General features: G+C 45.7%; 1 protein-coding gene across 1 annotated transcript; it reads right to left on the bottom strand.

The window, feature by feature from the left end:
* Positions 1 to 644: 644 nt before the first annotated feature.
* LOC112747661 (phosphoserine aminotransferase 2, chloroplastic-like) lies at positions 645 to 3,241 on the bottom strand. Its single transcript, XM_025795813.3, has one exon. It carries the CDS (start codon positions 2,280 to 2,282, stop codon positions 1,011 to 1,013), a length of 1,272 nt encoding a protein of 423 aa, XP_025651598.1. The 5' UTR covers positions 2,283 to 3,241; the 3' UTR covers positions 645 to 1,010.
* Between the last annotated feature and the right edge of the window lie 12,857 nt (positions 3,242 to 16,098).

Below are 16,098 nucleotides of genomic sequence, written 5' to 3'. Positions count from 1 at the left end.
CTTGCAGCGTAAATTTTTTTGATAAACTGTTCTCTGGATGCGTCTTTTAATGATTAAATGAAACCCTTTATTTTGGAGGGGGTAATAAAATGCCTCGAGTAAAAACGTATTGCTATCCAATATTCCAATGTCATTCAGATCTTCCGGCCTATTTAAGGTTTCTGATATTTCTTTTAGATAATTTCAATAAACAATTTGTAATTGTAAAACCTTAATTGTGTCCTTAGCAAAATTTCAATATTTATCAGTTATCACTACTCTTCCTTTTATAATCCACGGTAAATTTAACTTGTGGTTGTGGCTGCGGTTTTGTCTCTCGTCCCCCAGCTTTTTTTTATAACCATGTTTGGGTTTATCAACTTGCTCTCCCCTTGCCAACTGCTGATTGCAGCATGGTATGAAGAGCCGCAAAGTACGGAATCAGAATCACTAGAATTAGGGTGGACAATGGCAAAAATAATTACAGGAAAGTACACTAAACAGAAATACGAAGTTGAACCGCTGATCTGATAGATTCGATGCACAAATTCAGAATTGTCTTGTGTCTACTCATTATTCTAACGTAGCAATGCCAGGTTTCGTTGAGTTTGGATGCCAAATACGAAGACAAATAATAGATAAGACATACGTAATGGAAATCAATATAGCACAGTAATTCAACATGTTTTATCATCCTCATTCAATTTATTGAGAATATATTTCATCTAACATCCAATAAAATATCACATGAGACTCAACCCCAAACAAGCATAAGTTGGAACCTAAGCTATACTTAACTTTGTAGCCGACAATAATAGCAAAGTGCAATGAAAGCACTTCCCTGCCGACCCAAATTTCAAAATCAAACATACCACTAAAAAACATAAAAAGTAGACATATCTAACTAATAGCCAAATCAAAATCAGCCAAAAACCTTGAACCATAGGCGATACTTTATGGAGTGTAGTAGCAAAAAAGACAAAAGCATGGGGAATAAAAGTGTATTCCTTTCCTTCTTCCTTTTGAAGCTTCTAAGCATGCCTTGCTTGGAAATCCTTCATGAAAGCCACCAACTTCTCAACACCAGCCAAAGGCATAGCATTGTAAATCGAAGCCCTCATTCCTCCAACTGACCTATGGCCTTTGAGCTGCACCATCTTCTCCTTAGCAGCTTCCTTAATGAACTCAACCTCCAACTCAGCCTTCTCCAAAGTGAAAGGCACATTCATCAATGACCTGACAGACTTATCAACAGGGCACCTAAAGAACCCTTTGCTGTCATCAATTGCATTGTACAAAATCTCAGCCTTCTTCTTGTTCTTCTTCTCAACCTCCTTCAACCCACCTTGCTCCACAAGATCCTCAAACACCAAACCACACATGTAGATTCCATAGCATGGAGGCGTGTTATACAGTGAATTGTTCTCATCATGGATCTTGTAGTCCAGCATCACAGGTGTCAAACCCTGAGCATTTCCAATCAGATCTTTCCTTATGATCACAATGGTGACCCCGGAGGGACCCACATTCTTTTGTGCACCAGCATAGATCAAACCAAACCTAGACACATCCACAGGCTTGGAGCAAAAATTTGAGGACATATCAGCAACAAGAACACCGTTTTTGGGTGTAGGGTAATCCTTGAACTCCACACCATGAATTGTTTCATTGGCGCAAATATGCAAATACCTGGCGTCCGTGGATTGATTCAAACCAGAAAAAGATGGAATCTTTGTGTATTTTTCGGATTTCCCAGACCAGATCACCTTCGGTTTGCAGTATTTCTGTGCCTCCTTGAATGCTTTGTCAGACCAAGAACCGGTGACGACGTAATCAACGGTGTCTTGTGGGGTGCAGAGGTTTAAGGGGATGGCGGCGAATTGGGTGGTGGCGCCCCCTTGGAGGAAGAGGACGGAATATTCCGACGGAATATTGAGAAGGGTTCGCAGATCTGACTCTGCTTTTTGGATTATTGAGAGGAATTCTTTTCCTCTGTGGCTCATCTCCATGACGCTCATTCCTGAGCCGCGCCAGTTGTAGAGCTCCGATTGGGCCTTCAGGAGGACATTCTCGGGGAGGGTAGCGGGGCCGGCGGCGAAGTTGAAGACCCGATCTTGGGACTGGGTGGAGGCTTGTGGTGGCGCTTGGGTTCGGGTGGTGGCGGTGCATTTGATGGAGATAGGTTTGAAGGTGGTGGTGGCGGTGCGTGTGGTGGTTATTGGGAAAAGGTTGGTGGTGTTGGTGAGGTTGGTGGGGTTGTGGAGGAAGAGAGTGTGGTTTGAAGTTGCCATTGACATCGACATGGTTACGGTTATTGTGAAAAAACCAGAAGGCAGAGAAAAGCAGAGAAACAGAGACAGAAACAGAGACCAAGAAAAAGAAGAGAGAGAACTTTTTGCAGAGTTTGGTGCTTTTTTTTTTAATCAATGGCTTATTATGGAGTGTTTGGTGACTGGTTTTGGTGTCAGGGCAAAGATCTGAATCTGAAGTAGGGACGATTTATACTCAGTCATGCATACATTATTATTATTATTGTTAATTAATTACATACAGCATTAATGTCAAGTTTGCATTCATGGTTAGACTCTTTTTTAAATTAAAAAAAATCATAGAGATATTTGGTTTTGTTATTTTTATTTTATTTTTTCCTTTCTCACAAAAAAGTTTGGTATTTTAAATTATATTTTATAAAGAAATAGTAATGAAATAAGTTATACAGATATTTATTTCCTAAAAGGATAGACTGATAGAGTACAATTACAATATTGTTGTTGAATACTTTTGGTGAATTAATATAAAAAAATGTTTTTTCCAAATTATGTTGGGAAATATATGTATGATTCGGTTGGCTTCCAAGTAAAGTCGTACAAACTTACACCCATGAAAATATAGAACATCACATTATTATTATTATTATTATTATTATTATTATTATTATTATTATTATTAGATAAAAATGATGTTTTTTTTTTTTAAGAAATTTGTTGGGCTCAAAAAAGAGTCACAATCAAATCGAACACAGCAAATTGCTAAACATGGGGATAGGGGTAGGTGCATGTTGATATCGCAAGTCTCAAAAGGAAAATGGTACACTTTCCATTTAGCCTCATGGAGTCAAGAGTGCAAGAGAAAATGAACTCAACAACTGGAAATTTTTTATTTTTTTATACAAAAACAGAGCTCACAACATATCATTTTTCAATTTAAAATGTTAGCATGAAATATTTGTTGAATTATAGTGTTTGATTATGTTATTCTCTCTCCTTTTTTTAAGACAATAAAATTTTATATGATTTTTCTCCTTTTATAATTTTTTAGAAGATGAGAGGGTGAGTGCGACTCTTTTGTTAATGTGTTTGGTGAGTTCAAGTCTCCAGTTTTCAAAAGTTGGCGGCGCTCGCAAGTATAAAGAGTGCACCTCATTCGAGTCCGTAAAAGATACTTCATCAATTTATTTTTTTAAAATAATTAAAAAATATAAATATAGGTATTACAAAGGTATAAAATACAATTTACTATAATAAATAATGTGGGAATCAAATTTATCAGAATGCATAAAATAAAAATCGCATACCAAAATATTTTTTTTTAGAATTTATGTAAACTGCGACAGGAGTCTCGCAGTTTATCAATACACATAATCTGCTATAGGGGTGTCGTAGATTACGTGTTAGGCGAAATAAGTATAAACCGCGATAAGAGTGTAGCGGTTTATGCGTTAGTATAAATACGCTGAAGGGTATCGCGGATTACATTTGTGCGGGAGATAAAATTTTTTAGAGAGAGAAAGAGAGGCTTTTTAGAGAGAGGAAAAGAGAGAAAAGTGTGGGTTGGTTGAGTGGAGATCGGAGTCGGGACTATGGCGAAGGCACGCAGTTTTTGCTGGAAGTATAAACGAAAAGGTTAGTTTGATTATTTTTAGTTAATATATTTTGCATAATATTTTTCGTATGACAGTGATTTAGGTATTTAAATTTAGATTTAAATTATTATTTTAAATCAAAAAATGTAGTATTTAATTAATTTAGATTAGAAAATATTGTATTTTTGTGACTGTGAATCGTTTATGGCTTTTATTGAATTTTGTTATTAGAAAATAGAAACTGTATGTTACCTGTTTAAACTTAAATATTGTACTTTTTGTGTTAGATTACTTTAAATTAGTGTTGATTTTTTTATATGTTTGGTTTCTTCTGTCACATGCTCCAACCGACTAGGTGTATTTATAGTGTTCGGAGGCAGCAGAACATGCCTCTGCATGACAGAATCATACCCTATCTGGAGAGGGCCGGTTTGTACCACCTGGCGAGGCTCAACGCCAGGTGGTTCTGGTTGGACGAGCCCTTAGTCAGCGCTTTCATTGAGAGGTGGCGTCCTAAGACGCGTACCTTTCATATGCCTTTTGAAGAGTGCACTATCACGCTGCAGGATGTAGCATACTAGTTGGGCCTTCCCGTGGATGGTTTACCTATATCGAGTGCCTTACAAATTTTGAGAAGTTTATGGAAGAAGGCAAACCAGCGTGGGAGTGGTTTCAAGAACTGTTTGGCGAACTTCCACCACATAATAAGGTAAAGCAGTATAGAGTCCACTTCACCTGGTTTCATAAGAGGTTCAGGGTGCCCATAGGTTTCTGTCACCGGATTCCTTGATTGCCGATCCTAGGGCCGAGGATATCAGTCAGGATGTTGTTCAGAGAGGGTCGTCCCAGACGCCTTCTAGGGTTCCGATGCCAGACGTGCCTGATAACAGGTGCGTCGAGCGGCAACGACGCATTGGTACTCGAGCTACAGACCGTGAGTGGCGATGGCTGGATGACATGATTCAGGATGACAGATCTGGTGGTGACGGAGTCGGACACGCCGATCACTGTGTCCGGCGTGGCCATCCTCAGCGTTGGGGTGGTTCATCAGGGGTCGCATCCGGTGGTACTGGTGATAGACCTACTGAGCAGGCAGGGGCGGAGACTCAGGAGGTTCCTCTTACACATGTTTTGAGCTCCCAGATATACCATGACATCCCTTGCCAGACGTATGATGACCTGACGGGTCCGACTTTCACGATGGATATGGACCACGAGGTTGGGAGTTCACAGTTCTACTCCAACTTTGCAAATCTCATCCGGGATGACAATCCTATGCATCTTCAGCAGCAGACCCCACAGCCACAGGATCAGATGCCTGAGACCCAGATGGACGTTGCGCAGGGGTACCGCCCAGATATGCAGGATATGCAGCGGTACCAGCCACAAATGTCTGACTCTCATGGGTTCCAGCCCCAGCTACACGTAGATCTGAATGAGTCTGCTGGCGGCCCGTATGACAGTTGATTGGGAATGGGAGGGACGCCTCCATCTGCATATGGCGTGGGCATGCCCGTCGATCCTCTAGCACAGCAGCACCAGAGGCCAGGCAAAGTGAGACGGATCCTCTAGCATATGTGGTACATGGTCGCATCTCCTGGGCGCATTTGGACATGACTCTCAACAGGAGGATGAGGACAAGCGGGAGCCGTAGCTTACTATTTTATGTTTTCATTGACGATACATCGATACCTATGTATGTCAGATTTGTCATGTATTTTTGTATTATATGTGTTTGTACTTAGTTTATTTCCATTGAATTAGGTGTGTGTTATGTATTTTTTTGTTAATTATACACATACTTCATTTTATGTTTATGCAAATTGCTCACTAACGCATAAACCGTTGCACTCCGGTTTATGCACGTTATATATCCACACGTAAACCACAACACTCCTGTCACGATTTATGCTTATTTCGCCTAGCACATAATCTACGATACTTTTATAGCAGATTACGTGTATTAATAAACTGCGAAACTCCTGTCACACTTTATATAAATTATAAAAAATATATTTTAATATGCATTTTCTATTTTATTCATTTTGATAAATTTAATTCTCATTATTTATTATAATAAATTACCTAATTCATTTGGCCTGATTTAAAAAATTGAGTACAGAACATAAATAGTTGGTGGTGGAACACATGAACACTTGGAGCACAAGGGTCAACGGATTCTGTATGGCTGACCCTGTAACCCACACTGCTTACACATTCAGCATTGCATTTACTTCGAGACCGTTGCACTAAAGATATTAATTTTTTATGTTTCTTGTGTCCGAAAGTTATATGTTTTTATAAGTTAAGAAAATTTTGATTAAAAATATAAAAAACTTAAATTTTTAATATCTCTATTTATATTTATTGAATAAAAATATTTAAATTTTTTGTTAATAGTAAGTTTATTATGTGTTTTTAGAATAAATATTAGTTAAATTCTAATTTTTTTATTGTTTATAAAATTTATCAATTTAATAAATTAACAACTAATTAGGTGAAAATATGAATTCTATTTTTTTATTGTTAATCAATAAATTATTATACATAATATAAAATTTAAAATTTGACATTTATTTAGGATTTTTTATTTTTATAAATTAAATAAATCTAATAATTATTAAAATAAAAAATTTAAAAAATATTTATCGAAATAAATATATCTTTTTTTATCTCATTTATATTGTAAACGAGATGTTACGACCCAGCCCAAGGTCCACACGGGTCAACCCGACCCAAGCTCTACCCAACCCGGACGCCTGCATTCCAACCGACCCGGACACGCGTCCTGTACGACCCACACACGGCTGCAGGGCAGCGCCCTTGGGATCATGGGCCTAACCTCACACGGGGCCCACCACTGACATGTATATAAGGGGAAGAATGGCTCTTCCCCCGAGGTACGTCACATCTTCCAGCCCTATTTTCTGCTCGCCTGCACATTACTGACTTAAGCGTCGGAGTGTCCTTGCAGGTGGCACCCCCCTTTCATCACGACAAGTGCTCGGCTACTCGACTACCCGCAAGCAACGCGACTCAAGCCAAGGCATCTCCCCTCTACATCTATCCACCCGACCTGTTTGGAATCCGACAACGAACATTGGCGCCGTCTGTGGGGACTTTCTTTGCCTGAATGGAAGTCGCGCCAGGTCCCGGCGACCGAGCTCGAGCAGCCGGAGCGGAGGGGGCAGTCTCCGTCGCCTCGCAAAGGGGGGGCCGGAGATCCCCCCAACAACACACGAGAACCCGACCATTCGGAGGAACGGGCGGCGATAGCGCCATAATAATGCAGGAGCTACGCCACAGGGTCCAGAACCTAGAACGACAACTAGCCGACCAGGAGAGGGATGGATGGTCTACCGATCCAAGCTACACCCCGTCTCCCGGGGGCGAGGAAGAAGAGAGCTCTCACCGAAGCCGCTCACGGCGTATGCCTGCATCCCGGACGGAAGCAGAGGGCACGCAAGAGGAATCACCCATTCCGAGAAGACGGAATGACACAGTCATCTACTCTCGCGGCAGACAATCTCGCCGAACGGCAAGAGGTCGTGAGGACGGAGATGGGAAAACCGAGAGAACACGACAACCTGTAATAATGGGTGTCACGCCGTTCCACCGATCTATCCTCGAGGTCCGGTTGCCGAAACACTTCGACAAACCAACGGACATGAGGTATGACGGAACTCAAGATCCTCTAGAACATCTCACGGCCTTTGAGGCTAGGATGAACCTAGAGGGAGTAGGTGACGAAGTAAGGTGCCGCGCCTTCCCGGTAACCTTAGCAGGACCAGCGATCAGATGGTTTAATGGCCTCCCTCAAGGTTCCATTTATAGTTTCTCAGACATCAGCCGCGCGTTTCTGGCTCAGTTTACAATGCGAATAGCGAAGGCCAAGCATCCTATCAACCTCCTCGGGGTAACCCAGAGACAGGGAGAGCCGACAAGGAGATACTTAGATCGGTTCAACGACGAATGCTTGGAAATCGACGGCTTGACCGACTCGGTGGCCAGTCTCTGCCTGACGAACGGCCTCCTCAACGAGAACTTCCGGAAACACCTTACCACGAAGCCGGTATGGACGATGCATGAAATCCAAACGGTGGCCAAAGAATACATAAACGACGAGGAAGTCAGCCGAGTCGTGGCTGCCAATAAGCGGCAGTCCGGTTACGGCCAAGCTCGGCAGTCCGGTGGCAACGGGGAGAGAGCAAAAGAAAAGATTAGGGAGGAGGCATCAAACAAAGCCCCTAGGCCGTTCCCTCGAGTCGGGAAGTTTACAAACTACACTCCACTCACCCTCCCCATCGTGGAAGTCTATCAACAAATTGCCGAGAAGGGAATCCTTCCGAAGCCCCGACCACTTAAGGACCGTACGGGTGGAAACAAGAACCTTTATTGTGATTACCACAAAGGATATGGCCATCAAACACAAGACTGTTTCGACTTGAAGGATGCATTAGAACAGGCGATAAGGGAAGGAAAGCTAGCAGCGTTCTCCCATCTCATTAGGGAGCCGAGAAGGCGTTATCGCGATCAGGACGAGGAAGGCAAGACACGCTCGGCCAAGCGGCGACAAGAACCCGAAGACAGAGACCACGGCCTCACGGTGATAAACGTGGTAACGGCAAAAAACACTGCACCAAAATCCCGGTCGGCACATAAGAAAGACGCCAAGGTTCTGGCGATCTCATCTCCGCCGATGCAGAGTACCAAAAAACCTCCGTCCATTTCTTTCGGCCCAGAAGATCAATGGTTCAACGACGCCCCGGAAAACCCTCCCATGGTCATAACGGCTAGAGTGGGAACCGGCCTCGTCAAACGGATCCTTGTCGACACTGGGGCGGATTCAAACATCATGTTCCGCAACGTGTTCGACGCACTGGGGCTGAAGGATGCCGACCTGACAACCCACCAGCACGGGGTTATCGGGCTAGGCGACCACTTCATTAAACCAGACGGAGTCATTTCCCTACCGATCTCGGTAGGACAAACGCAAGGCCGAAGATCGGCGATGGCCGAATTCGTAATCCTCCGAGACTCCACAGCCTACAACATCATCTTGGGAAGAAGAACAATCAATGATTTTGAAGCCATAATCAATACCAAGCTACTAGTTATGAAGTTCGTCACCGATGATGGATCCATAGGGACCATAAGAGGAGACCTCGAGACGGCGGTCGCTTGTGACAACGCCAGCCTTTCCCTCAGAAAGAAGTCCAAGGAAGCATCTGGCGTATTCCTAGCCGACCTTGATGCCAGAGTAGAGGACAACCCGAGGCCGGAACCAGAAGGGGACCTGGAGAAATTTAGCATCGGTGACGAAGGGGAAAAGTTCACATTCATTAACAAGAACCTCCCACACGAGTTGAAAGAGCCTTTGATTGAAATGATAAGGGCCAACAGGGACCTGTTCGCATAGACACCAGCCGACATGCCGGGCATAGATCCACAAATCATTTCACATCACCTAGCCATCAAACCGGAAGCACGCCCAGTGGCTCAACGAAGGAGAAAGATGTCGGCGGAAAGAGCAGAGGAGGTAGCCAAGCAAACGGCCGGCCTCCTAGAAGCAGGCTTCATACGAGAAGTGGACTACTCGACATGGCTCTCAAATGTGGTATTGGTGAAAAAACACAATGGCAGATGGAGAATGTGCGTGGACTACTCTGACCTTAACAAAGCATGCCCCAAAGATTGCTTCCCCCTTCCCAACATAGATGCACTAGTCGACGCCGCGGCGGGGTACCGGTATCTGAGTTTCATGGACGCTTACTCCGGTTACAATCAGATACCGATGCACCGACCAGACGAAGACAAAACGGCGTTCATAATGCCAGGAGGAACTTTCTGCTACAAGGTAATGCCATTTGGCTTGAAAAATGCAGGGGCGACATATCAAAGGCTGATGAACAGGATATTCCACGACCTCATAGGGAAAACGGTCGAAGTTTACGTGGACGACATCCTGACAAAGACAACACGACCTGACGACCTCATAAACGACCTGGCAAGTGTGTTTGCATCCCTCCGTCAACATGGTATGAGGCTGAACCCCCTCAAGTGCGCCTTCGCCATGGAAGCCGGCAAGTTCCTGGGATTTATGATAACTCAGAGAGGGGTAGAAGCCAACCCGGAGAAATGCCAGGCAATACTTCAGATGAAGAGCCCGGGTTGTGTCAAGGACGTCCAGAGATTGGCAGGGAGATTGACATCACTTTCCCGTTTTCTCGGAGCCTCGGGGACAAAGGCCCTGCCATTTTTCAACCTCATGAAGAAAGGGATGGCGTTTGAGTGGACACCCGCGTGCGAAGAAGCCTTTCAACACTTCAAGGAAATCCTAGCGGCACCTCCCATTCTCGGGAAGCCAAGGGGCGGGGAACCACTATACCTATACCTCGCTATAACAAGTGAAGCCCTGGCCGCAGTACTAGTACGGGAGGACGGGAAAACCCAACAGCCAGTCTACTTCATAAGCAAGGCCCTACAAGGAGCAGAGTTAAGATATAGCAAGTTGGAAAAGCTAGCCTTAGCACTCCTAACTTCCTCTAGAAGGTTAAAGCAGTACTTCCAGAGTCACCAAGTGGTCGTCAGAACGGACCAATGGATTCGGCAAGTTCTCCAAAAACCCGACCTGGCGGGAAGAATGATGACTTGGTCCATCGAACTCTCTCAATATGACATACGGTACGAGCCCCGGCAGGCCATCAAGGCGCAGGCCATGGCGGATTTTTTGGTTGAAGTAACAGGAGACCCAGGCGAAGACATGGGTACACGGTGGAAGCTCCATGTGGACGGAGCCTCCAACCAGACCTTCGGAGGAGCCGGGATCATCCTAGAAAGTCCAAACGGGGTCGTATACGAACAGTCGGTTAGATTCGAGTTCCCCATCTCGAATAACCAAGCCGAATACGAAGCCCTCATAGGAGGCTTGACCCTAGCAACAGAGGTCGGCGCAAGAAGGCTGGAAGTATGCAGCGACTCCCAAGTCGTGACTTCCCAAGTAAACGGCAGCTACCAAGCCAAGGACCCCTTGTTGCAGAAATACCTGGAAAAGGTCAAAAGTTTGAGCCAAAGGTTCGAAGAGATCACGGTCCAGCATGTACCCAGAGAAAGGAACACACGAGCAGACCTCCTATCAAAATTAGCTAGCACGAAGCCAGGGGAGGGAAACCGGTCTCTCATCCAAGGCATGACAAAGGAACCAGCAATTGCACTACACATAACAACCCTAAGTTCTTCGTGGCTAGACCCCATCACCAACTACCTAGAACATGGCCAGGTCCCTAGCGATGAAAAGGATGCGGTGAAATTAAGGAGAGAAGCAGCCAAATACGCCGTCATCCAAGGACAGCTGTTTAGAAAAGGGCTTAGCCAACCCCTACTGAAGTGCCTACACCCCGACCAGACGGACTATGTCCTCAGGAAAGTCCACGAGGGCTGCTGTGGGCACCACATCGGAGGCAGAGCCCTAGCAAGGAAGTTAATCCGAGCTGGGTACTACTGGCCGTCGATGATGGCAGATTCCAAAGAGTTCGTCAAAAAGTGCATAAAGTGCCAACAAAATGCCAATTTTGCCAAGGCACCGGCCTCAGAGTTAAGCTTGCTAACGACCTCCCGGCCATTCGCTCAGTGGGGAATCGACCTCTTAGGGCCCTTCCCGGTTGGCCCTGGGCAGGTCAAATATCTCATAGTGGCAATTGATTATTATACCAAATGGATAGAAGCTGAACCACTAGCTAGCATATCCTCAGCCAATTGCAGAAAATTCATGTGGAGGCAGGTGATAACACGATTCGGGATACCGGAAGTCGTCATCTCGGACAACGGCACACAATTTACTGACAAGAAGTTCACAGAATTTCTCAACGGCCTGGGTATAAGGCAAAGGTTCTCTTCGGTAGAACACCCTCAGACGAACGGACAAGTGGAATCTGCCAACAAGGTCATCCTTTCAGGGCTAAAAAAAAGGTTGGACAATAAAAAGGGTGCTTGGGCCGACGAGCTGGCATCGGTCCTCTGGTCTTACCGGACAACCGAGCAGTCCTCCACCAAGGAAACTCCTTTCCGACTAACGTACGGGGTAGATGCAGTAATACCCGTAGAGATCGGCGAACCAAGTCCGCGATTGCTTTTGAAGGGAGTAGAAGAAACTATAGAAAAGGACCTGATAGATGAAGCCCGGGAAATGGCCCATTTAACGGAAACAGCGCTAAAACAAAGAATAGCTCTGCGCTACAACACCAAAGTGCTCAAGAGGGACTTTGAACCTGACGACCTCGTTCTGAGACGGAATGATATCGGCCCGCCGACCCCCGGAGAGGGCAAGCTAGCGGCAAACTGGGAAGGCCCCTTCAGAGTCAAAAAGGTGATGGGAAAAGGAGCCTTTAAGTTAGAAAGGCTCGATGGCAAGGAGGTCCCGAGGACATGGAACGCGGACAACTTTAGAAGATTCTACTCCTAAAAGACGGAACGACATGCCGACCAATCTAGCTAAGTAGCCAATTTGTCATTTATAGTAACTTTCAAGTCCTTTATGTGGTTGCCGAATAAGATATACTTGTGCAAATTCTCCACCATATTGTATCTTTTTTCAGATAAACCGTCCCGTCGTGACTAACAACGACACGCGACCCGGGACTGATCACCCCGGGAAGCCGTCAACCACCGTCGTAACAAACAACTACACGAAAGGCCACGAGCCGCCGGTCTAAACGACTTCAAACCAAAAACGGTTAATAGGAACAATAACACGAGCAGACGAGCAAACGACAAATATAAACCAAAACGGTTAAAAATGATAACGCAGATAAATAAAAGGTTTATCGCGACAACACGAGCAAGCGACCAAAAAGGTCATTATTCACAAGCCAAAAGTAAAACGGCTAACATCAAATAGTTCACAAAAGCCAAAAACGGCAAAGACTAAAATAAGTTTACAAGTCAGAAGAAAGCGGCTAAACAGGAACTGTAAACAAGGATCATTTCGTGGAGGCATCGACAACCTTGCCGTCATGGATGACCTTGCGAACACCAATCGCCGACGTGTCGAACTCAGGGGCAATAACTTTAACTTGCGCTTTAAGGGCTTCCTCGGTAGCCAGGATCGCGCCCCTGCCCTGTCTGACGACGTCCTTGTACTTAGCCTTCCATGTCGCCAGTTCGGCCTCCACGGCCCTCTTCTCCTCCTCAACTTCGGCCGCACGCTTTTGCGCCGCAGCGACCTGACCTTCCAGAGCCATCTCACGCTCGACCAAACGTTCAATCGTCGCGTCCGACTCTTTCTGTTTCTTCTCGGCAGCTGTTAATTTTTGTTCGGCGGCAGTCGCTTTCTGCTCGGCAGTGGTGGTCTTCTTCTCGGCAGCATCCAACTTCTCCGAAGTTTGAGTCAATTGCCCCCGGAGAGTTTCCACTTCATCTTTTAATTCATTGTTGGCCTTCCCACTAGCCTCCAGCCTCCTGCGGAGGGACTCCATCCCGGACAGCTCAAACTCGGCCTTCCGAGCTATCACAGCACCCCGCAGAAGTGTTCGGTACATCCACCTCGCTTGCCCGGCAAGGGAAGACTCGTGGAAATACTCCTCGGTGCCAGGGATCAGTTGGGTGTCTATAAAGTTGGATGCATCGAAATTCCTCTCCATGACGGTGAGGACCCCTTCGGGACTTGAAGACGCTTTCCTTTTTCTTTTAGGGGTAGGGACGACCACCTCCACATCATCGTCAGGGGCAGACGTCGAACCCCCTTGACCCACCACTTCACGAGGAGGAGAGGAATGAACCGGTTTCTCGACCTCGACCTGGGCGGCTTGGGTCGAGGCCCCGGTTCCCCCAACCACGGCCTCCTGCCTCGGAGCTGCATTGTCCTCGGTAGGAGTTGTAGACGTCTCAGCGGCAGACTGGTCATTATCTTCTTCTTCATCACCGCCGCCAAGAAAAGTCTGAAACAAGTCGGGAAGACCCGTCACCGACGCAGACATATCCACTGCAAGAAAAAAGAAAGGAGGTCGGTTAATCGTCACAAAATATCAACAAAAGGGAAAAAAAGACAAAGGGAAAAGTAAAAAGCTTCTCACAAATATAGTTACGGCCGGACTCCCGGTCACCCATAAGAAGATGGGGATTTACCGGGTTCTTCCCAAAAACTGCGTTTAGCACCTCGGCAATTTGCTGATCTACTGCCGACATGTTTTTATAAACTACCTTAATAAAACTATTGGCTCCTGCTCCGAAGCTCCAATAAGTCGGGATGAGCCGTACCCCCTCCAGAGATAACCAAAAGGGGTGACGACCTTTGGCCGGGCGGACCTTAAAATACTTGTCCTTAAACCCATGGTAAGAATCTTCGAACAAGCCGAAAATCTTCCGACCCTGAGCAGCCCGGAAGGACATAAACCCTTTCCTATGTTTCCCCTCCTTGGAAGGGTTTGTGAGGGTGAAGAAAAAGAGGAAGACATCTACGGACACCGGCAGATCGAGATACTCACAAACCATCTCGAAACAGCGGATCGAAGCCCAGCTGTTCGGATGCAACTGCGACGGTGACACAGAAATTCGGTTTAAAAGCGCCATTTGAAAGGCTGAAAACGGAATGCGAACTCTGACTTGAGTGAACATAGCCTTGTAGAACCAAATCCAGTCGGCGACCTGGCTGGGTCGGAAGTTGATTTCATACAAACGCTTGTGAGGAGCCGGGACGAAAACGTCGTAATTGGCCTCCTCGTCGGTCCCGCCACACAGATACCCGGCTTGTCGGAACTCGGTGAGCTCCTCTTCGCCCATTTGATTGGGTGACTCCCTTATATCAGAGACGACCCAAGCATATTGGTCATACGCCGCGGGGTTAACGGATGCCCGGGAGACCGTGCGAGCCATACCTACATGGGGGTACCATCCAGTTAGTCTAAGAGATCGGTTGCTCAAGCCGAACACACACACCACCCTCACGACTTCCCGACTAAGGCCAAACAAGGCTAAATGGCTAAAAAAGCGAGAGAAAGCCTACCCTGGAATGGTACTTTTCCCCCTAACACGTCTACTCGTGACTAAAACGCTACACAGTAACATCAAAAAAACCAAATAACAAGCATACAGAAATAATGCATAAAGGGAGATTGATTTGATAATTACCTAAATTGATGGAAAGGAGATGGAGTTGCAAGTCTGGGAAAGTGCAGGATAGATGAACGAAGGTACCGCAACAATGCTCTGAAATATTGCAACAGGGAAGAAGAAGAAGAGAAATGGAAAGTGTGAAAAGAGAAAGAAGCACAAAACCGACTGTTTAAAAACTGCCCCCCAAAGCGCGAAAACACCTGGGGGCAGAATAGTCTTTTCAGACGGGGTTTTTCCACCCCATTATGAGCATTCAATGCTCGGCACGAGAAACGGAGCGACGAAACGGTTGCCTATGCAGACCAAGGGACACGCGTGTTGGGGGCGCATCCTCCCCACGAGCGGCCGACTAGACGACATGAGAGACTGCACGCCATTGGTAGCTTCCACGACTACCATTGGCGCGTGGGGGCACTGTTACGGCCCAGCCCAAGGTCCACACGGGTCAACCCGACCCAAGCTCTACCCGACCCGGACGCCTGCATTCCAACCGACCCGGACACGCGTCCTGTACGACCCACACACGGCTGCAGGGCAGCGCCCTTGGGATCATGGGCCTAACCTCACACGGGGCCCACCACTGACATGTATATAAGGGGAAGAATGGCTCTTCCCCCGAGGTACGTCACATCTTCCAGCCCTATTTTCTGCTCGCCTGCACATTACTGACTTAAGCGTCGGAGTGTCCTTGCAGGTGGCACCCCCCTTTCATCACGACAAGTGCTCGGCTACTCGACTACCCGCAAGCAACGCGACTCAAGCCAAGGCATCTCCCCTCTACATCTATCCACCCGACCTGTTTGGAATCCGACAACGAACACGAGATAATTTTGTATGTATCTCGTTTATAGTGTAAACGAGATATATGTGTTATTTCAATTTTCTTATATCTCGTTTACAGTATAAACGATATACATGTATTTATAAATAATTAAATATAATTTTTAAAAATAATAAAAGATATTAATAATATAGTTTGGATCAAACTTTTAAAAATACAATGTTTCAGATAATAAAGAAAATAGACGATTTTAAATAACAAAGAAGATAAACCGTCTATTTTAAATAATAAAAAAATTAATTATCCATTTAAACTAAACACGTTAACACATATATGTGAAAGCATGTAAGTGCACGTCCCACTATTA

This window comes from Arachis hypogaea, chromosome 15, assembly GCF_003086295.3.
Source record: "Arachis hypogaea cultivar Tifrunner chromosome 15, arahy.Tifrunner.gnm2.J5K5, whole genome shotgun sequence".
Classification (NCBI taxonomy): domain Eukaryota; kingdom Viridiplantae; phylum Streptophyta; class Magnoliopsida; order Fabales; family Fabaceae; genus Arachis; species Arachis hypogaea.
This window is presented reverse-complemented; position numbering and strand designations above follow the sequence as displayed.

What these genes read in the sequence shown, in the direction of transcription:
- LOC112747661 (XM_025795813.3), bottom strand. Translation starts at nt 2,282, where the DNA reads ATGTCGATGTCAATGGCAACTTCAAACCACACTCTCTTCCTCCACAAC.